This window comes from Piliocolobus tephrosceles, chromosome 2, assembly GCF_002776525.5.
Source record: "Piliocolobus tephrosceles isolate RC106 chromosome 2, ASM277652v3, whole genome shotgun sequence".
NCBI lineage: Eukaryota > Metazoa > Chordata > Mammalia > Primates > Cercopithecidae > Piliocolobus > Piliocolobus tephrosceles.
In genome coordinates, this window is record NC_045435.1 from 89844136 (window position 1) to 89865623 (window position 21488).

The following is a 21488-nucleotide window of genomic DNA, read 5'->3' on the forward strand; positions in this document are numbered from 1 at the left end:
TGTTCTTTTCCATTGGTCTATGTGTTTGTTTTTATGCCACTACCAGACTGTTTTGATTACTATAGCTTTGTAATGTAGTCTGAAATAAGGATGTGTGATGCCTCCAGCTTTGTTTTCTCTTTCTCATGATTGCTTTGGTTATTCAATGTCTTTTGTGGTTCATATGACTTTTCAGATTGCTTTTTCTATTGCTTTGGAAAAAATGACACTGAAATTTTGATAGGGATTGCACTGTATCTGTAGATCACTTTGGAGAGTATACACATTTCAATAATACTAATTTTTCCAATCCATGAACAAAGAATAGCTTTCCATTTATTTATGTCTTTTTCAATTTCTTTTATCAATGTTTTCTTTTATCTATAATTTTCCATATATAGATCTTTTACTTTGTTAATTTGTTCCCAAGTGTTTTATTATTTTTGGTGCTATTGTAAGTGGGATTGTTTTCTTAATTTCTTTTTTGGATAGCTTGTTGTTAGAGTGTAGAAAAATAACTAATTTTTGCATGTTGATTTTGTATCCTTCAACTTTACTGATTTCGTTTATTGGTTCTAATCGGTTTCTTGTGGTGTCTTTAGGGTTTTCTATATGTAAGATTATTTCTTTTCCAACAGAGAAAATTAACTACCCCCTTTCCAATTTGGATGCCTTCTATTTCTTTTTCTTGCCTAATTGCTCCAGCTAAGACTTCCAGTACTATGTTAAATAGAAGTGGCAAGAGTGGGCAATCTTGTCTTATTCCTGATCCCAGAGGAATAAGACAGCTTTTCACTGTTGACTATGATGTTAACTTGTCATATATGGACTCTATTATGTTGCAGTACATTCCTTCTATGCCTAATTTGTTTTTTTGTTTTGTTTTGTTTCACTTTTTGAGACAGAGTCTTGCTCTGTCACCAAGGCTGGAGTACAGTGGTGTGATTATAGCTCACTCTAACCTCAAACTCTTGGACTCAGGAGATCCTCTTGCTTCAGCCTCTTGAGTAGCTGGGACTACAGGCACGTGCCACCATGCCCGGCTAGTTAAAAAAAATTCTTCTTTAGAGATGGGGTCTTGCTGTGTTGCCCAGGCTGGTCTCAAACTCCTGGCCTCAAACAGTCATACTGCCTTGGCCTCCTAAACCACTGGGAGTATAGGCATGCACCATCATGCCTGGCTCCCCTAATTTGTTGGGAGAGTGTTTTTTTAAAATCATGAAAAGATGTTCAATTTTGTCAAATGCTTTTTCCGCATCTATTGAAATGATCATATAATTTTTATCCTTAATTCTGTTAATATGGTGTATCACGTTTATTAACTTGCTTATGTTGGACAATCCTTGCATCCCAGGACTAAATCTTACTTGACCATGGTATATGATTCTTTTTAATGTGCTCTTGAATTTGGCTTGCTTGTATTTTGCTGAGGGTTTTTGCGGCTATGTTCAGCAAAGATATTGACCTGCACTTTTTTTTCCTATAGTGTCTTTATCTGGTTTTAGTATGAGGCAATTCTGCCTCATAAAATGAGTTTTGGGAGTATTCCCTCCTCTTCAATTTTTTTTGGAGAGTTTGAGAAAAATTGGCATTAATTCTTCTTTAAATGCTTGGCAGAATTCACATGTGAAGCTGTCTGCTCCTAGGCTGTTTCTTTATTGGGACTTTTGCTGATGGATTCAATCTCTGTACTCAGTCTGTTCAGATGTTCTATTTCTTCATGATTCAGTCTTGTTTGGTTGTACGTTTCTAGGAATTTATCCATTTTTTCTAGGTTATCCAATTCATTGGCATATAATTGTTCATAGTCTCTTATAGTCCTTAGTATTTCTGTGGTATCAGTTGTCATGTCTCTTCTTTTGTTTATAATTTTAAGTATTTGAGTCCTCTCAGTTTTTTCTTGGTCATTCTATTAATAGCTAAAGGTTTGTCAATTTTGTTTATCTTTACAAAAAATCAACTCTTAGTTTTGTTGATCTTTTCTATCATCTTTCTAGTCTCTGTTTCATTTATTTCTACTCTCTAATCTTATTATTTCCTGCTTTGTGCTGATTTGGGGCATAGTTTGTTCTTTTTCTAGTTTTTTAAAGTATAAAGTTAGGTTGTTTATTTGAGTTTTTTTTCCCCCTAATGTAGACATTTATTGCTACAAAATTCCCTCTTAGAACTACTTTTGCTGCATTCCACACATTTGTATGTTGTGTTTCAATTTTCATTTGTCTCACTTTTTGATTTCCGTTTTCATTTATTCTTTGACCTATTGGCTATGTAGAATCCACATATTTCTGAAATTTCTAAAATTTCTCTTGTTAATGATATTTATTTATTTATTTAGAGATGGGGTCTTACTCTGTCACCCAGGCTGAAGTGCAGTGGCTTGATCTTGTCTCACTGCAACTTCTGCCCCCCAGGTTCAAGCAATTCTCCTGTCTCAGCCTCCCCAGTAGCTGGGATTAGAGGCATGTGCTGCCATGCCTGGCTACTTTTTATATTTTTAGTAGAGACAGGGTTTCGCCCTGTTGGCCAGGTTGGTATCAAACTCCTGACCTCAAGTGATCCACCCACCTCAGCCTCCCAAAGTGTTGGGATTACAGGCATGAGCCACTGCTCCCAGCCTTGACATTTAGTTTTATATCTTTGTGGTCAGAAAATACATTTGATATAATTTAAATCTTCTTCTGAAATTTGTTAAGAATTGTTTTGTGATCCAATATATAATCTATCTTAGGTAATGTTCTGTGTGTGCTTGAGAATAATGTGTATTATGCTGCTGTTGAATGGAATATTCTGTATTTGTCTGTTGGATCTATTTGGTCTATTAGGTTTGTAGTATTATTTAAGACCACCGTTGCTTTATTGTTTTTCTGTGTGTATAATCTATCTACTATTGGCAGTGGGGTATTGAAGTTCCCTGCTATTATTGTGTCACTATTTACCCCTCTATTTTGTTAATATTGCTTTATACAATTAAGTGCTCTAAATATTGGGGCACATACGTACATAGGTAGAAATATACATAAGGTATACATTTTCCAATTGTTATACCCTCTTAATGAATTGGTCCCTTTAACATTATATAGTGACCTTTGTCTCTTGAGGCAGTTTTTGAATGAAATTCTATTTTGTCTGATGTAAATATAGCTACTTGTACTCTCTTTTGGTTACATATGCATGGAATGTCTTTTTCCATTTCTTCACTTTTCAACTTATGAGTGTCCCTAAGGCTGAAGTGAGTAATTTGTAGGTAGCATATTGTTGGATCTTGTTTTTAAATTTGTTCAGCTATTCTGTTTGTTGATTGGAGAATTTAATTCATTCACATTTAAGGTAATTGTTGATAGGTAAGGACTTACTATTGCCATTTTGTTAATCGTTTTCTATTTTTTAGTTTTTTTTTTTTCCTCTCTTGCTGTCTTCCTTTGTGATTTGTTGATTTTTTTGTAATGGTATGTGTTCGTTTCCTTTCTATTTATTTTTTGCAGGTCTAGTAGAGGTTTTTCTTTGTGGTTACTATGAGGTTTATATAAAATATTTTAAAGTTATAACATTCTATCTTAACCTAATAACAATTTAATTTCAATTTTATACAAAACTGTACAGTTTTGCTTCTCCCCCATCTCCACATTTTATGCTATGTCACACTTTACATCTTTTAATGTTATGTATCCATTAACAAATTATTGTAACTATAGTTATTTTTAATCTTTTTGTCTTTTACTTTATATTTTAGATTTCAAAGTGATTTATACACCATCATTACAATATTTAGATTTGATGTTATACTTACCTTTACCAGTGAGTTTTACATTTTCATGTTTTCATATTGTTACTTAACATTTTTGTGTTTCAACTTGAAGAACTTCTTTTCCTTTTTCTTTTTTCTTTTCTTTCTTTTTTTTTTTTTGAGATAGTCTCGCTCTGTTGCTCAGGCTGGCGTTCAGTGGCACTATCTCGGCTCACTGCAACCTCTGCTCCCCGGACTCAAGCAATTCTCCTGCCTCAGCCTCCCGAGTAGCTGGGATTACAGGGTTGTGTCACTAAGCCCAGCTAATTTTTGTATTTTTAGTAGAGATGGGATTTCACCACGTTAGCCAGGCTGGTCTTGAACTTCTGACCTCAGGTAATCCATGCGCCTCAGCCTCCGAAAGTGCTGGGATTATAGGCATGAGCCACCGAGCTTGGCCTCCTTTCTCTTTTTTCTTTTAATTCTGTTATATTTTTTGTTGTTTATTTTTTAAAGACAGAGTCTTGCTTTGTCACCCACACTGAAGTGCAGTGGTATGATCATGGCTCATCGCAGCCTCTACCTTCCACCTCAAGCAATCCTTCCATCTTAGCCTCCTGAGTAGCTGGGATTACAGATGTGTACCACCACACCTGATTAATTTTTAATGTTTTGTGTAGAGATGGAGTCTCCCTATGTTGCTAGCCTGGTCTTGAACTCCTGGGCTCAAGCAGTCCTCCCACCTCAGCCTCTCAAAGTGCTGTGATTACACGTGTGAGCCACTGGGCCCAAACTTTAGCTTTTCTTGTAAGGCAGGTTTGTGGTAATGAACTCCCTCAGCTTTTGTTTGTCTGTGAATGTCTTTATTTCTCCTTCATTTCTGAATCACAGCCCTGCTGGCAATCGTATTCTTGGTTGGCAGCTCTTTTATTTCTTTTAGCACTTTAAATCTTTCACCCACCACCCCCTAGCCTACAGGTTTTTACTGAAAAGTATACTGATATCCTTACGAGGGTTCTATCATGCTATGGTTTGAATGTGTCCCCACAAAAGCATGTGTTAGTAACTTAATCCCCAGTGCAACAGTGTTAAGAAGCATGACCTTTGAGAGGTCATTAGGCTATGAAGACTCCACTTTCATGAATGGATTAATGCTGATTATGAAAGGGTTTGAGGCTTCTAGTTTGATCTCTTTTGCTCTCTTGCTATGTGATGCCTTCTGCCATGTTAGGATGTAGCAGAGCGACCTTCCCAGCTGCCAAAGCACCTTGATGTTGAACTTCCCAGCCTCTAGAACTGTGGGAAATAAATTTCTTTTCTTTATAAATTACCCAGTCTGTGGTATTCTGTTATAGCAACACAAATGGACTAAGACACTTTGTGATTAATCTCTTTTCTCTTATGCTTTCATGGTTTTTTTTGTCTTAGGCGTCTGATAATTTGACTACGCAACCAAGCCTTCAAATTTGTGATTTCTGCATCCATGGATTCAACCAACCACAGATTGAAAATATTAAAAAATAAATAAAATAATAATGCAACAATAAAAGCTAATACAAAAATACAATATAACAACTATTTACATAGCATTTGCATTGTATTAGGTATCATAAGTAATCCTGAGATAATTTAAAGTATATGGAAAGTTGTGCATAGGTTACATGTGAATACTATGCATTTTATTTAAGGGACTTGAGCATCCATGGATTCTGGGACCTGTGGGTGGTCTGGAACCAATCTTCTGTGGAGACAGAAAGACCACTATAATGTGTCTCAGGATATTCTTCTTTTGGTTGATCTTGCTTGGGATCCTTTAGGCGTCAGGAATCATTAATTAAACTACATTTAATTAAATGTTCTGCCCCTTTCTCTTTTTATTCTTCTTTTGGAACTCCCATAATTCATAAATACATACCTTGATGGTACCCCGTAGATCTCTTATTTTTTAATTTTTTTAAGATGAAGTCTCAGTCTGTCACCCAGGCTACAGTGTAGTGGTGCAATCTTGGCTCACTGCAACCTCCACCTCCTTGGTTCCAGTGATTCTCCTACCTCAGCCTCCTGAGTAGCTGAGACTACAGGTGTGCACCACCATGCCTGGCTAATACTTATATTTTTAGTAGAGACAGGGTTTCACTATGTTGGTCAGGCTGGTCTCGAACTCCCGACCTCAAGTGATCCACCTGCCTCGGCCTCCCAAAGTGCTGGAATTACAGATGTGAGTCACTGCACTCAGCCCCTTTATTCTTTTTACTTCTCTTGTATTTTTATTTCTCTAGTGGCTAATTTCAAATGACATATTGCTGAGTTCACTGATTTTTGTCTTCTACACGATCTCTTCTGCTGTTAAAATTTTGTATTGACTTTACAGCTCTGTCATTGTGTTCTTCAGCTCCAGGACTTTTTATCATTTTAATTTCTTTACTAAATGTCTAATTTTGTTCATGCATGATTTTGTTGAGTTGTCTGTCTGTGTTCTCTTGCATCTCACTGAGCATCTTTAAGATGGTTATTTTAAATTATTCGTCAGGCAATTCGTAGATCTCCATTTTTGTGGGGTCAGCTACTGGAGCTTTATTAGTTTCCTTTGCTTGTGTTAGTTATGTTAGCCTGACACTTTGTTATCCATGCAGAATTTTCTGTAGAATTCTGTAAAAATTTCTGTGAAATTCTGCAGAATTTTCTACATACAAGATTCATCTTTGTATACGGAGATAGTTTTATTTCTTCCTTTTTAATCTGGATGCTTTTCATTTATTTTTCTTGTCTGTTGACCTTGCTAGACCTGCCAGTACAATGTTGAATGGAAGCGCTGAAAGGAGACATCCTTGACTTTTTCCTGATCTTAGGGTGAAAGTATCCATTCTGTCACTATTAAGTATGATTTTACCTGTGGGGATTTCATAGATGCCTTTTTATCAAGTTTAGGAAATTTCTTTCTATTCCTATTTTGTTGAATGTTTTATCATGAAAGGGTATTAGATCTTTTCACAGGTCTTTTAAAATCCTATTAATGTGGTATATTATACTGATTGATTCTTGGATGTTATACTAAAGTTGCATTCCTAGGATAAAGTCCACTGGTCATGGTGTTGATAGTGTATAACCTTTTATATTTATTGTTGCATTCAGTTTGCTATTATTTTATTGAGAATTTCTACATCTAAATTCATTCTTAAGAAATACTGGTCTATATATTTTTATTTTTATTTTTTGAGATGGAGTTTCACTCTTGTCACCAAGGCTGGAGGGCAATGGCATGATCTTGGCTTACTCCACTTCCCGGGTTCAAGTGATTCTCCTGCCTCAGCCTCCTGAGTAGCTGGGATTACAGGCACGTGCCACCATGCCCAGCAAATTTTTGCATTTTTAGTAGAGGTGGGATTTCACCATATTGGTCAGGCTGGTCTCGAACTCCTGACCTCAGGTGATCCACCAGCCCTGGCCTCCCAAAGTGCTGGGATTATAGACGTGAGCCACCACACTTGGCCTGGTCTGTATTTTATTCCTTTCATTTTTATTTTTTCCTTTCTTTTCCTCAGACTCAATAATTTTTTTTTTTTTTTTTTTTTGAGACAGGGTCTGGTTCCATCACCCAGGATGGAGTGCAGTGGCACAATCTCAGCTCACAGCAACCTCTACCTCTTGGGCTTAAATCATCCTCCCACCTCAACCTCCCAAGTAGCTGGGACTACAGGAGCATCCCACCATGCCTGGCTAATTTTTGTATTTTTTGTAGAGATAGGGTTTCATCATGTTGCCTAGGCTGCTCTCAAACTCCTGGGCTCAAGTGATCCTCCTGCCTTGGCCTCCCAAAGTGCTGGGATTATAGGTGTGAGCCACCATGCCCAGCTCACAGTTGCTTTGAAATGTCTGGATCTTTAAACATCTGGCTCTCCAATGGGAAAAAAAGGGTAAAAAGAAATACAAACAAATACACAGGTGCTGTTCCTTTAAATCTCCTGAAAGCTGTGTTAGCCAGTGGCAGTTGAATCAATGGTGGCTAGTCTGTGTGCCTACACCTCAGTGATCAAAAGCAGCAATAAGCTACAGAACACTGACTCCTGTTACTTGGAGGAAAAGGTTGTTATTGCTCATTCTGGCTCCAGTAAGCTGCACCAGGAACATGGGCATAGTTGCCTGCTGTGAGGCTAGGAGTAAGGGGTGTTTAGCTGCTATCATGTTTAAAGCTTAAACTGGTGGAAACTAACTAATCTACTAGCCAAGTTTTCTCCTTGAAGCTGTAAGGGTTCAAATAGACTCCAGACTCCAGTTACTTCAAACAGTTCCTGCCAATACAATTGTCATCTAGGTAAGGAGTTATATTCCTGGAATTTCCTACTCTGCCATCTTCCCTGACATAACTCCCCATATTTTTTATTTTTAAAGGATACTTGAGTTGCATGTAGAATTCTTGGTTGACAGTCTTTTTCTTTCAGGACTTTAAATGTGTCACCCAACCGCCTTCAGACTCCATACCTTCCGATGAGAAGTCAGCTCATAATCTTATTGGGGATTCCATGTATGTGATGAATTGCTTCCCTGTTGCTGCTTTGAAGAGTCTCTCTTTGTCATTGTTATGCAACTCTTTGCTTATAAAATTTTGAAATGTGCATATCTTCAAGCTTATTTTATTTGGAATTCATTGATGTGTAGATTCATGTTTTTCATCAAATTTGAGACATTTTAGGCAATTATTTCTTTAGATATCTTTTCTTCCCCCTTTCTCTCCTCTTTGTATAGAACTTCCATTATATTGTGTTGACATACTTAATGGTATCCCACAGGTTTCTGAAGTCCTGTTTATTTTTCATCATTATTTTACTTGTCTGCTTTCCAGAGTAGATAATCTTAAGTGACCTATCTTTAAGTTCACTGATTCTTCGGCCAGCTCATGTTTAATTTTGAGCTCCTCCTGTGAATTTTCATTTCAGTGTTTGTAATTTCCAACTCTAGATTTTCTATTTAAAAAAAATCATTTCTCTTTGGTAATATTTTTATTTTGTGAGATGGCATTTTCATACTTTCCTTACTTTTGTAGACAGCATACTTTAGTTCTTTGAACACATTTAAAATAGCTTACTTAAATTGTTTGTCTATTAAGTTCAGCTTCTGGGTTTCCTAGTGGCAGTTTCTTTTGACTTCTTTCCCTATTCTCCCACCCTTGGTACAGGCCATACTTTTTTGTTTCTTTGCATGTCACATAATCTTTTTAACAGAACAATTTAAATACTATATGTTGTAACTATGGAAATCACATTCTCACCTTCCTCAGGTTTTGTTATTATTACTATTTGTTGTTGCTGCTGCTGTTTGTTTCATTAGTGACTTTTCTAAACTAACTCTGTAAGGCTCTTCTTTGTCATATATGGCCATGAAATCTCTGCTTGTTAGCTTTAGTGCTCAGCTAATAATTAGATAGAGATTTTCTTAAATGCCCTGAATCAACAAATTTTCCAGCCTGTGCTAAGGAGCTCTGTTTGTTGGGGCATGTCTACAACACTTCAGTTTGCCCCAGCATTCTTAGCTTTCATTTCTGACATGCATAGACACTCAAAGCTAGCTGGAGGTGAGAGATTAGGGTCTTCTCAGGTCTTTCCTAAATGTACATACAGCTCCAACATCTATGTCGTATCTGAGTCTAGTACTGATTATTGCTTTTTCTTAGACTGTGGTTTTTTTTGCCTTCTGATTTGCCTTGTAATTTTCGTTGAAAGTTAGACATTCTCCATTTCTGTTACTGTATCAGGAGATAACTAATATAAATATTTTCTATCCTTGGAGAACAACACAGGCTTCCTTCTGCTTGGTGGTTATTACGGAGATTTGTGATAAGGAATGGGCTGTGCTTTAGTTTGTTGTTGTAGCTACCAGAGTTGAATTTTTTTGTGGCTATGGGCACCAGAGATTTAAAATTCTGCCAGTGATACCTTGCTTTTGCCTCTTCCACTTGGCTTTTGGTCTTCTCTTTGTGCTGTTATCCTGGAGAACTTTGTAGTTCTTGCAGCTGCATGTGATACTATACCACTTCACATTTAGGATACAAAACTTATGACATATTTCTTTTTTCTTTCTTTTTCTTTTTTTGTTTTTTCAATTAGCTTTCTCAGATTGAAAACAACATATTTGCCAGGCACGGTGGCTCACGCCTGTAATCCCAGCACTTTGGGAGGCTGAAGTGGTGGATCACTTGAGGTTAGGAGTTTGAGACCAGCCTGGCTAACATGGTGAAACCCTGTCTCCACTAAAATAGAAAAAATTAGCCAGGCATGGTGGCGGGCACCTGTAATCCCAGCTACTCGGGAGGTTGAGGCAGGAGAATTGCTTGAACCTGGGAGGCAGAGGTTGTAGTGAGCCAAGATTGTGCCATTGCACTCCAGCCTGGGCAACAAGAGTGAAACTCTGTCTCAAAAAAAAAAAAAAAAAAAACCACACACACACAAAAGCAACATATTTATATTTCTCTCTCTCCTGATCTTTGTGCTACTGTCATACATCTTCTTGCATACATATTACAAACCTCACTGTACATTGTTAGTTCTGTTTAGTCAATTAAATTATCTTTTAAAGATATTTACATAAAAGAAAAGTATCTTACATATTTCCCATGTAGTTATCTTTCCCAGCACTCTTCATTTCTTTACGTAAATCCAGATTTTCATCTGGTATAGTGTTCCTTCTGTCTGAATGATTTTAACTTTTTTATAGTGCAGGTCTGCTGGTGAGAGTCTTTCATCTTATGCATGTCTGAAAAAAGTCTATATTTTGCCTTCATTTTTGAAATAAAATTCTACAAGTTCTTTTCTTCCAGCACTTAAAAAATGGTGCTCAACTGTCTTCCTGCTTGTATAGCTTCTGATGAGAAATCTACTGTCATCCTTATCTTTGTTTTTCTGTACTTACTTTATCACTGGTTTTAAGCAAGTTAATTAAGTTGTGCTTTGGTTTAGTTTTACACACACACACACACACACACACACACACATATATACTTTTTTTTACATATATACACACACACACACACAGATATTTTTTTTTTCTATGGATTCTCTCTCTGTCGTTCAAGCTGGAGTACAGTGGTGCGATCTTGGATCACTGCAACCTCCGCCTCTCAGGTTTAAGCAATTCTCCTGCTTCAGCCTCCCGAGTAGCTGGAACTACAGGTGTGCCCTACCACATCCAGCTAGTTTTCATGTTTTTAATAGAGACAGGCTTTTACCATGTTGGCCAGGCTGTTCTCAAATGCCTGACCTCAGGTGATCTGCCCACGTCAGCCTCCCAATGTGCTGGGATTACAGGCACGAGCCACCACTCCCGGCCTGGTTTAGTTTTCTTCATGTTTCCTTCTTTGGTGTTCATTGAGCTTACTAGATTTGTGGAGTTATAGTTTTCATCAAATTAAAAACATTTGAACAATATTTCTTTAAATATTTTTGTCCAAATACTCACACATTAGGACACAGCTCACTGATGTTCTCTCTCTCTCTCTTTTTCTGTTTCATTTTGAATTTTTTTTTTTTTTTTTTTTTTTTTTTGATACAGTTTCCTTCTTGTTGCCCAGGCTGGAGTGCAATGGAGCAATCTCGGCTCACCGCAACCTCCGCCTCCTGGGTTCAAGCAATTCTCCTGACTCAGCCTTCCAAGTAGCTGGGGTTACAGGCATGCACCACCATGCGATTGTGTTGGTCAGGCTGGTCTCGAACTTCCAACCTCAGGTGATCCACCCTCCTTGGTCTCCCAAAGTGCTGGGATTACAGGCATGGGCCACTGAGCCTGGTCAAGTTTTTTTTAATTGTTAGGTTTTCAAGTTTACTAATCTTTTCTTCCACAAAGTTTAATATGCTACTAATCCCATGAGTGTATTTCTAACATACACGGTAGTTTTCGTTTTTAGAAGTTTGATTTGGGTCATTTTTCATCTTAGATATCTCTCCTGAACTTTTTGAATATATATGTATATGTATAACTTAAAGTTATAATGACTGTTTTAATGCTCTCGCCTGAGCATTTAACATCTGTGTCAGTTTGAAGAAGATAAAATTAATTGATGATTCCCATCATTATCAGTTATATTTTCATGCTTCTTGCATGTTGGGTATTCTTTGATTGGATACTGGATATTGTGATTTTTACCTTGTTGGCTGTTTGATATTTTCATGTTCTCATAAATATTCTTGAGCTTTGTTTTGGGATGCATTTAAATTACTTGGAAACTGTTTGATCTTTTCAGATCTTGCTTTTAAGATTTTTTTAAGCAGGACAATTCTCAGTCTAGGCCTAATGATTCCTCATTGCTGAGGCAAGACCTTCCTGGATACTCCACCCACTGCTCTGTGAATCTTGAGTTATTTTGTCCAACTAATGGAAGCAGGCTCTATTCTTGGCCCTGTGTGAGCACCAGGCATTGTTACTTCTAATTCTTTTCCGTGGTTATTTCTCTAGCTTCAGGTTGTTTCCTCACAGACATGCACTGACCAGTACTCAGTTTAATACTCAAGGGGGAGTATTTCTGTTGCTATAAAGGAATACCTGAGGCTGGGTAATTTATAAGAAAAAAAGGTTTATTTGGCTCATGGTTCTCTAGGCTGTAAAGAAGTATGGTGCCAGCATCTGCTTCTGATGAGAGCCTCAGGCTTCTTCCTCTCATAGCAAAAGGCAAAGGGGAGCTAGTATATAGAGATCACATGGCAAGAGAGGAAGCAAGAGAGGGGACGTGGATGTGCCAGGCTCTTTTTAACAACCAGCTCCTTGGCAGCTAATATAGTGAGAACTCACTCACTCCTGCTCTTCCAAGAAGGGTATTAATCTATTCATGAGAGATCCACCCCTGTGACCCTGACACATACCATTAGGCCCCACTTCCAGCACTGGGGATCAAATTTCAACATGAGCTGTGGAGGGGACAAACCTCCAAACTACAGCAGGGAACCTCTGCAGATCTTTGTGTTCTTTCTTTGTGTGATTCTCTCCTCTGCAGTATTTTATCAACATAGCTGCCTCCGTGTTCCTGGCCTCTCAGCAATACCTGCTCACATCCAGGAGCCTGCTGGATTCTGCCTGCGTTCTCCTTCTCTGTACTATGGCCTGGAAATTCTCTCAGTCATAAACCTGAGACAATCATAGGGCTTACTCCATTTGTTCCCCATCTATTAGGGATTCTATTTTTTTTGGTTGGTGTCCAGTGTCTTAAAAACTATTGTTTCAGATTTTTGTCCATTTTTGGTTGTTTCAGGTGGGAAGGTCAGTCTTTTTATATTCCACGGCCAGAAGGAGAAGTCAGCATTCAACAACTTCTTTCTTTCTTCCCCCCACCCCCCACCTTTTTCTTTTTTTTCGGGTCTTGCTCTGTTACCCAGACTGGAGTGTAGTGGTACAATCATAGCTTACTATAACTTCAACCTCCTAGGCTCAAGTGATCCTCTTGCCTCAGCCTCCTGAGTAGCTAGGACTACAGGCATGCACTACTATGCTCAGCTAATTTATTTTATTTTATTTTATTCAGAGACCAGGTCTCACTATGTTGCCTAGGCTGGTCTCAAACTCCTGGGCTCAAGCAATCCTCCTGCCTCAGTTGCCCAAAGTGTTGGGATTATAGGCATGAGCCACAGTTTCCAGCCAATATTCCTTTATAGTTAAAAATATCTATCATAGGTAATTAAAAAATATCTCTTTAAGTTGCTTTCCCTTTTTCATTTTGTATTTTGCTTTTTTTCTTTTATCTTAATCTTACTAGAATGTTGTCTATTTTATTAGGCTTTTCAAATAACAAAATTCTGATTGTGCTAATTCTCTCCATAATTTTTTCTCTATTTATTGATTTCCTTTTTTTTTAAGAGAGAGGGTGTCACTCTATCACCCAGGCTGAAGTGCAGCAGCCATATCATAGCTCAGTGTACACTTGAACTCATGGGCGCAAACGATTCTCCTGTCTCATCCTCCCAAGTAGCTGGGACTATAGGTGCACACCACCATACCTGATGGTTTTTTTTATTTTTAGAAGAGACAGGGTCTCACTATGTTGCCAGGCTGGCTTGAACTCCTGGGCTCAAGCAATTCTCGCACCGCAGCCTCCCAAAGTGTTGGTGTTACAGGCCTGAGACACTGTGCCTGGCTACTTTATTGATTTCTGTCTTCTTTTTCCATTATTTTCTCCTTTGTCTCAAATTCTTTCTTTGAGTTTACTCCATTGATCCTTTTAACTTTCTGAGTTGGATGTTTAGCTCATTTGCTATCAGTCTTTCTTTTCTGATCTCGTCAAAGCTGTAAATTACTTTCTGGGACTGGTCTATCTGCATCACATATGCTTTGATATGTAGTGTTTTCATTGGCAGTCACCTCTAAATGTTCATTATTTCCCTCATGATTTTCTTTTTATAGGAGAATCACTTAGAAGCGTTTTGTTTTTGTTTCAGAAAGATGGGATTTTTTGATATGTTAAAAACTGATTTTAATATTATTGACTTGTTACTCAAGAACAGAATCTATATGCCAATGATTCCCTGGAGTTTGTTGTTCTCTGTGGCATCATTTCTGAATGTTCCCTTTGTGGTCATTGAGCAAGGGTTCTCTGTCGGTAGTTGTAAATTTTATTATACAGCTAAGGTGAAGATTATTAATTGTAATAGTCAAATCTTCTTTATCTTCGCTTAATTTTGTCTGTGTAATCCAGCAGTTTCTTAAGGGGAACATATCAAAAACTCCTGTCTCCCATTAATTGGTCACCTGTTTCCTTGTGTATTATAGGCTTTTCTCTACGTCTTCTTGATCATTTCTTATTTTTACTTTATATAATATGATTCCTCTTTGTCCCTTTATCATGATCTTCCCTTAAATACTATGATCTAGGAAGAAAATTGCTATACCACTTACTTTGTGTTTCAGATTTGCTTGGTATTTCTTTTTCTATCCCCCCTTTCCAATTTATCTGTATCTTTTTGTTTTAAATTTGTCTCTTCGTATAGTATATTTCTGCATTATATCTTTTTTCTCTAATTATAAAGTCTTTGTTTGGTTTGTTTTTTTCAACACATTTACATGTAACACAATTGCTATTGTATTAGGACTGATTATAGCCATCTTGTTTTGTGTTTTCTATTTATCATACTTTGTTCTGTTTTGTTTTGTTTTAAAGAGATGGCATTTCAATATATTGTCCAGGCTGTAGGCAAACCCTGGGGCTGCAGTGACCCTTCCGCCGCTGCCTTCGGAGTAGCTGGAACCCCAGGCAGCAGGCCAGCAGGCTCTTTCTGTTTCACTTGAAATCTTCCACTGGGTAGACTGTATTTTCTGCTGCTTTGAAGGGTATCCAGTGATTAGATTACACTCAACTTGGACCGGGTGCAGTGGCTTACCCCTATAGTCCCAGCACTTTGGGAGGCCGAGGCGGGAGCATCACGTGAGGTCAGGAGTTTGAGACCAGCCTGGGCAACATGGTGACACCCCGTCTCTACTAAAAATACAAAAATTAGCCAGGCGTAGTGGCCCGCGCCTGTGACCCTAGCTACTTGGGAGGCTGAGGCAGGAGAATCGCTTGAACCTGGGAGGTGGAGGCTGCAATGATCTGAGATCATGCCACTACACTCTAGCCTGGTCGAAAGAGCGAGACTCCATCGAAAAAAAAAATTACACTCAACTGGATAATCCACGAAAATCTCTATCTTAAGGTTCACAGGACGAATAACATATTGAAAGCCGCTTCCTTCACAGTACTACCCGGATTCGTTTTTGCTGAGTGACGGGATCGCGAGAGCCGCCTCAGGTCTCTGCTGGCACACCGGGTTCCGGCCAACACCAGGACCAGGGCGGAGCCGCCGCGAGGCGTGCGGTGTCCATGGCGTCCCAGGATGGCCTACGCAGGGGCCGTGGAGGCACACGCCTGAGCCTCCACTTCCTGATCTGGCTTCAGCTTCTTCAGCCCCTGCTCAGTGAGGCTGGGAGTGGACAGGGCGGGACAGGGCGGGGCGGGGCTGTGCCCACGCTGGGTGTGGGGTGGCAGTGGGGGTGCTGTGGGAACAGGCAGACGCGGAGGAGGCGCCGCCAGGCCCGCTCCTGTTTGCCACGGGTCCCCGTCTTCACCAGGTGAGCCATACCGACCCGAGGAGGATTCCAGAGTGAACCTGGCAAGCCCAGAAGCCCGGATGCCTCCTGTGCACCCGAAATTCCCCAAAATTCCAGAAACTTCTGTAGCTCCAGGGACTTCAGCGCCCGCAGGGCCTCCAGGATCCTGGGTTACTTCAGCATCTACAGTGGGAGAAGCCTTGGAATCCGACGGGATCTCTGACCTTGGAAGGCAGTTTTCTCAGGGTATTGTTTCTGGTGCTAGATCTGTCCTGGCCTGCCTGGGAGGTCAAAGGGGACACAGCCTGGCTCAGGGAGGTTGAGGGTAAGACCCTGACCTACAGGATTTGAGAGAGAGGATAACCCGCCTCCGCCCTGGGCAGCCTGGTGGGGGTGGGGGGAAGGTAGTGGCTTCACTTCCAGTCCCCTCTCTTTACTGAGCCCACCAGCCTGTGGCCACCGTGTTTCAAGGATAATTGGAGGATTGCCAGCGCTAAACAGGAAGTGGCCCTGGCAGGTGAGCCTCCAGACCGAAGACAAACACCTCTGCGGAGGCTCCCTCATCGACAGGCGCTGGGTGCTCACTGCCGCCCACTGTGTCTTTAGGTGAGTGTTTGGGGCTCAGAGCTTGGGCCCTGATCAGGCTGCGGGACCTGGAGCCAGTCTGTCCCCCTCCCTGAACTTCCTCTTCCTCATCTGTAAAAGGGGGTGGCAGCCCCATAGTTTTTATCCAGTCTGGGTGAGATCTGAGGATTAGCATTTCTAACAAGTTTCCAGGTGTTGCCGCCGCCGCTGACCTGGAGACCACTGGCTAAAGTGGTCAGCGGTCCTGGGGGGATGTGGTTTGCAGGAAGGGAGGTGGCTGCTGGCTGGCGTAGGAAGATGGGACCAGGCTGGGAAGCACCTGGAAGGTGTGGAAGGGGAGCATAGATGCCCCCCCCGCCCCCCCCACCCCCGCCAGGATCTCTGTGAAGGCCATCTTTTCTCTTAACAGTGATTTGGAATACAAGGTGAAGCTGGGAGACACTGACTTGAATGCTGGTTCCGAAAACGCACTGGTGATCCCTGTTGAAGACATCATTTTTCCTAGCAATTTTGATTTTGCCAGTTTGACAAACGACATTGCCCTTGCTCTGCTTGCCTACTCTGTGAATTATTCCTCACACATCCAGCCTGTGTGCCTCCCGGAAAAACTTTTTGAAGTGGAAACTGGGACAGAGTGCTGGGTGACTGGATGGGGCCGAGTGTCAGAGAGTGGTGAGACAGACAGGATGCTGAGGTGGGACAGCCTGGTGGGCTGGGCTTGGTCTGCAAGCTATAGGGAGAGGTAGGGAGGCCATTTTCTAGCATGTGGGTGAGGGAGGAGGGTGGAGAAGATGCTGCCAGGAAGTAATTTAACAACTATGCTATGAATTTCTGTTGTCACATTGGGACCTGGGGGCTTGGGGGCCAGGCGTAGTGGGTTCTCTTCAGGGTGAATTTCAGCTGAGGATGATGAGCTGTCTGCCAATAGGAGCCAACCCCCACTAGAAGTTCCTGCCTTGATGGGTCGAACTTCTTCACCCTAGCAGTGTAGGCCAAGCCAGAGCAACCCTGCCAGTGAGGCTGTGGGGGCTCCTATCCTTAGGGAGAGGCACTACCTGTCCAAGAGTCTGTGATCCTGCTCTAGAAAGTAAAGATGCTTTACTGATGCACAGGACAGCCTGTCATTTCTGCTGATACTCAGAGTGACAGATACTTGGTTGTCATTTTTCAGGCTGACAATGTCTTGCCTCTCTCCTGATCTGTTTTTCCTTTTTCTGTCTTGATTTTGCTTCTTGTCCTTTCCTTTCTCCATGTCAACATTAGGCTCAAGTTTCCTTCTATGTCAAGTGGGGCCAATATCCACTGCCCTGACTTCCTTTAATTCGGGCAGTTGTGTTAAACACACTGATCAGGACTCAGAGTGGGCACTAGGGGCTCCTGTTATATCCCTTTGTGAAGATCCACTCTCTTGTAAGTTGTCTCTTTGCAGTTTCAGGATCAGAGCCATTTGTTCTTCAGGAGGCTGAGCTAAACATTATGCGTCATGAACAATGTCGTGAGATGATCAAGAAGAAGAGTGTAGCCAAGAGTAAAATGGTCACGAGGGGGACCGTCTGTGGCTATAATGACCAAGGGAAGGATTCTTGTCAGGTCAGTTGATGGGCCTCTTGCTACCTCAGCACTGTAGTTGTCTCCTCAAAGCTTCCTCATCCCCAGCCAATAGGGCCTGGGTTATCTCCTAGCCTCTCTGTTACCCTTATTCATGGTAATGGGACATGAGGACAAGCCACCAAGGCTCTCCTGGGCAGCCTACCTGATCCTTCAGGAGAGAGCAGCTGACACAGCCTGGAGTGGGAGGAGGGGTGAATCAGGCAGGTCCCACCAACAATACATGCTCCATGTCTTGAGCCCCTTCTGTGTGGCAGGCAGTGTACTCAGGTAAGCACTTGACTCATTATTGTCTCAGAGTAGGCACGATTTCATTATGTATATTCTGTCTTTTGGAACACACCTTTTTAGTAGGTACATGATTTTAGTTTATTGGAAATTGTCGATTCTCAGATCTCATACTGACTGATACCCAAGGCTAGGGAGGGTCTTAGGGGTTCCTGGGGAAGCCCCCTGAGTGCCTAGCTCTGCAGCCCATTGCAGTGCAATTAGCCTGCTCTGATGTGGATCCTATTGCTTTCCTACAGTGACTATCTTTCTTTTTCCAGGGAGATTCTGGGGGGCCCCTGGTCTGTGAATTAAATGGCACATGGTTCCAGGTGGGGATTGTGAGCTGGGGCGTTGGCTGCGGTCGCAAAGGATACCCTGGAGTTTACACAGAAGTTAGTTTCTACAAGAAATGGATTATTGATCACCTGAGACAAGCTTCCTGTCTGAATTCAGCAGACTCCCTCATCCTAGTCCTGTGTCTGATGATGCCCCTGGGCATCCTGGTGGCCCCGTGATCAGACCCCATTCCACTCTTCTGCTGTTTCGGGGTCTCACACTTAGGTGTCTTCTCTGACCAACCTCCCACTCCTTCCCAATGCCCTTTCTGCAAATCCCAGTTGGAATCCACGGACCCTCTGGAGATCCATACAATAGAGCATGGCAGGGAGACTGGGGCCTGGAACATGCCCCTGCCTGGTGCTCTGGTCACTTTCCTCAGCCACACCTGCACCAGGGCTGTGCGCTGGCTGGTGGGAAAGAGGGAGTGAAGCAATTGCAGCTAGAGGGCCAGCCGCCCTGCCAGGTGGGCCATGGTGACTCATCAATATCTGGGGGAACATCTATCAAAGAAGAGACATCAATGGTGAAGCAAGCGTTCAACGTGGTTCTGGTTTCAGGGCTCCCACCTGAGACTCTGTGAAACCAGCCAGCTGGGTGATTGCTCAGAGAGTGAAGGAGGCGATACCAGGTCCCTGCAGAGGTGTAAGGCCTGGGACTTCCACTCTGGCTCCACTGTCTGGGGCTGGGAGAAGATCCCCTGCAGCCCAGTGTGGATCCATCTGTGAGTGGACAGCCTCTGCCACACTAGTTCTTTTGGAGCAACCCATTCTTGGCATTCCCTTACTCAGTGCCCTAGTGGCCACTTTCAGGGACACCACAAGTTGTGTTGAGGCAGTTACGGAGTGTGGAGTTTTCAGAAATCAACTGAATAAATGTTTGGAGAGTCTCCTGTTTCTAAAGCTCTGCTCACTGGGGAGTTTGGTTGAATATAACATACTCTATAGAGAACTGGCTTCCCATTTAACTAAGGAAGCTATTTATGGTTCTTACTAAAACGTAGAAGGACAGGTGAGGCCCTGCCTCCTCAGACATGAGCTCTAGGGATGGTTTTAGCCAATGAGTCTTGTTCCCTGTATGCCTGTTATAGCCATCAGCATCTCTGCAGGGGGCTCTGTAGTTGAGTTTAACAGTCTCTACAGTTAGGGATAGGGGATCAAGAGACACTGGAACTGGGCCCAGGAGTGAAGTTCGGGTGTGAGAAATATTTCTCCTCATCTACTGCTTCTCCTTGCTGCTCCCTCCCACTTGGCTACCAAAGATGCGATCCCATCGGGAGAAGGGCAAGAGAGATTCACTGTAGTATACATAGGTTCTCTCCTCTCATTACAAAGTCTGGTGTCCTGGAGTCTCTCTGTCTAGCTGCTGATCAACCCCCTCCCAACCTCTTGCCCTTTGCCCTTCTAGCATTGAATGTTTAACCCCCAGGTATGGGTGGGCTTCAGTGGACAGTCTGTATCAGTCCCTTCTGTTGCCTGAGAAAGGCTGAGGCCGAGAGACTGAGAGCTTACATCAAACCCAGTCTCTTAATGAATATAGCACCACCTGCTTTAAGAAACCACTGATTTATTCATAGATTAATAAAACAAATTTAACTTTTTCCTAGAACATCCCATTACAGCGTTCTTGGTCAGCAGATAGCTTTCTCCATCTCGTGGCTTGCTCTCAGTCCTGTAGTTAACGCTTTACCTGCATCAGAATCCCCTAAGGCTTGTGAAATACAGATTACTGGCCGTACAGTGGCTCATGCCTATAATCCCAGCTACTTGGGAGACTAAGGCAGGAGGATCCCTTGAGGCCAAGAGCTTGAGACCAGCCTGAGCATGTAACATGTCTCTTAAAAAAAGTTAACTGGGGATGGTGGCCTGTGCCTGTAGTCCCAGCTACTCTGGAGGCTGAGCAGGAAGACGTCTTGAGCCCAGGAGTTTGAGGCTGCAGAGATGTGTAATCACACTACTGCCCTCCAGCTTGGGGAACAGGAGGAAACCTCATCTCTTAAAACAAAATTACAGATTCCTGGTTCCTGGTTCCACCCCTGGAGTTTTCAATCCTGTAGGTCTGGGATGGGGCCTACGTTCTCTGTCTTTCAGATAGAAAGACCTTAAAAGAATGTACATTTACCCAAAAGACCTAAAGAATGTCCATTTCTAAGTTCCTGGCTGATGCTAATACTGCTGGTCTGGAGACCTCACTTTGAGAAGCAATGCTCTGCATTAACAAGAATGGAAAAGGCAACCTCCTGTTGACTGCCTTGGCATGGGAGTGGCACACATCACCTCAATTCATGCGGACCCACTTAAGTGCCAGGCTGGGGAGGGAATGTGGCTCCAAGTCTAGCTGATCACCTCCCAATCTCTGCCATACCTAGCAGATCCAAAGACAGCATCTTCTGCAAAAAATCCCTGTGGAAACCCAAGGCCTGGCACAAACCACCCCATTCCTTTTAGCTGCCACGATCTTACTGGTTGTCTGTGGAAGAGGACACATGCGTTTCCTTTCTCTGGTCTCCCCCGAGAGTCCTTATTTTATAGTGGTCTTAGATCCAGCTCAAATACCACTTTTTCAAATACATCTTCTCTGATTCCACAGCCTTACCGTTCTTTTCCTTATTTGTGCTTTCTCCATCTTTCCAGATTCTCAAAGCAAGAGTAATTGTGAAACTCTCCAGTGCACTGGGCCCAGGGAATCAAGGGTGTAGTCAGAGGCTGGGCAACAAGATGCCATTAGTAGTCCAGGGATGTGGTGCACCTTCACCGGCCAGGTTCTCGGGGCATTGTCACCAACTTAAAACCCTTGGGGGTGCTTTCATGAGGCCCGCCACGCTGGGAGCAATCACAGACACAGGGCTCCTCAAGAACAGGCAGGAGGTGGAGGTGAGGGAAATGCGTCAGTTTTGTGGGGAGCTGTCAGGAGTTCCCGGCGCCATCAC

At 42.0% G+C, this 21488-nt stretch overlaps 1 protein-coding gene across 1 annotated transcript; it reads left to right on the plus strand.

Annotated features, from left to right (window-relative positions):
* Positions 1 to 15533: 15533 nt before the first annotated feature.
* On the plus strand, positions 15534 to 18738 carry PRSS43P. Its single transcript, XM_026454845.1, has 6 exons — positions 15534 to 15627; positions 15782 to 16006; positions 16144 to 16366; positions 16755 to 17017; positions 17787 to 17935; positions 18502 to 18738. The coding sequence occupies exons 1-6, from the start codon at positions 15534 to 15536 to the stop codon at positions 18736 to 18738; spliced, it is 1191 nt and encodes a 396-aa protein (XP_026310630.1).
* Positions 18739 to 21488: the final 2750 nt, after the last annotated feature.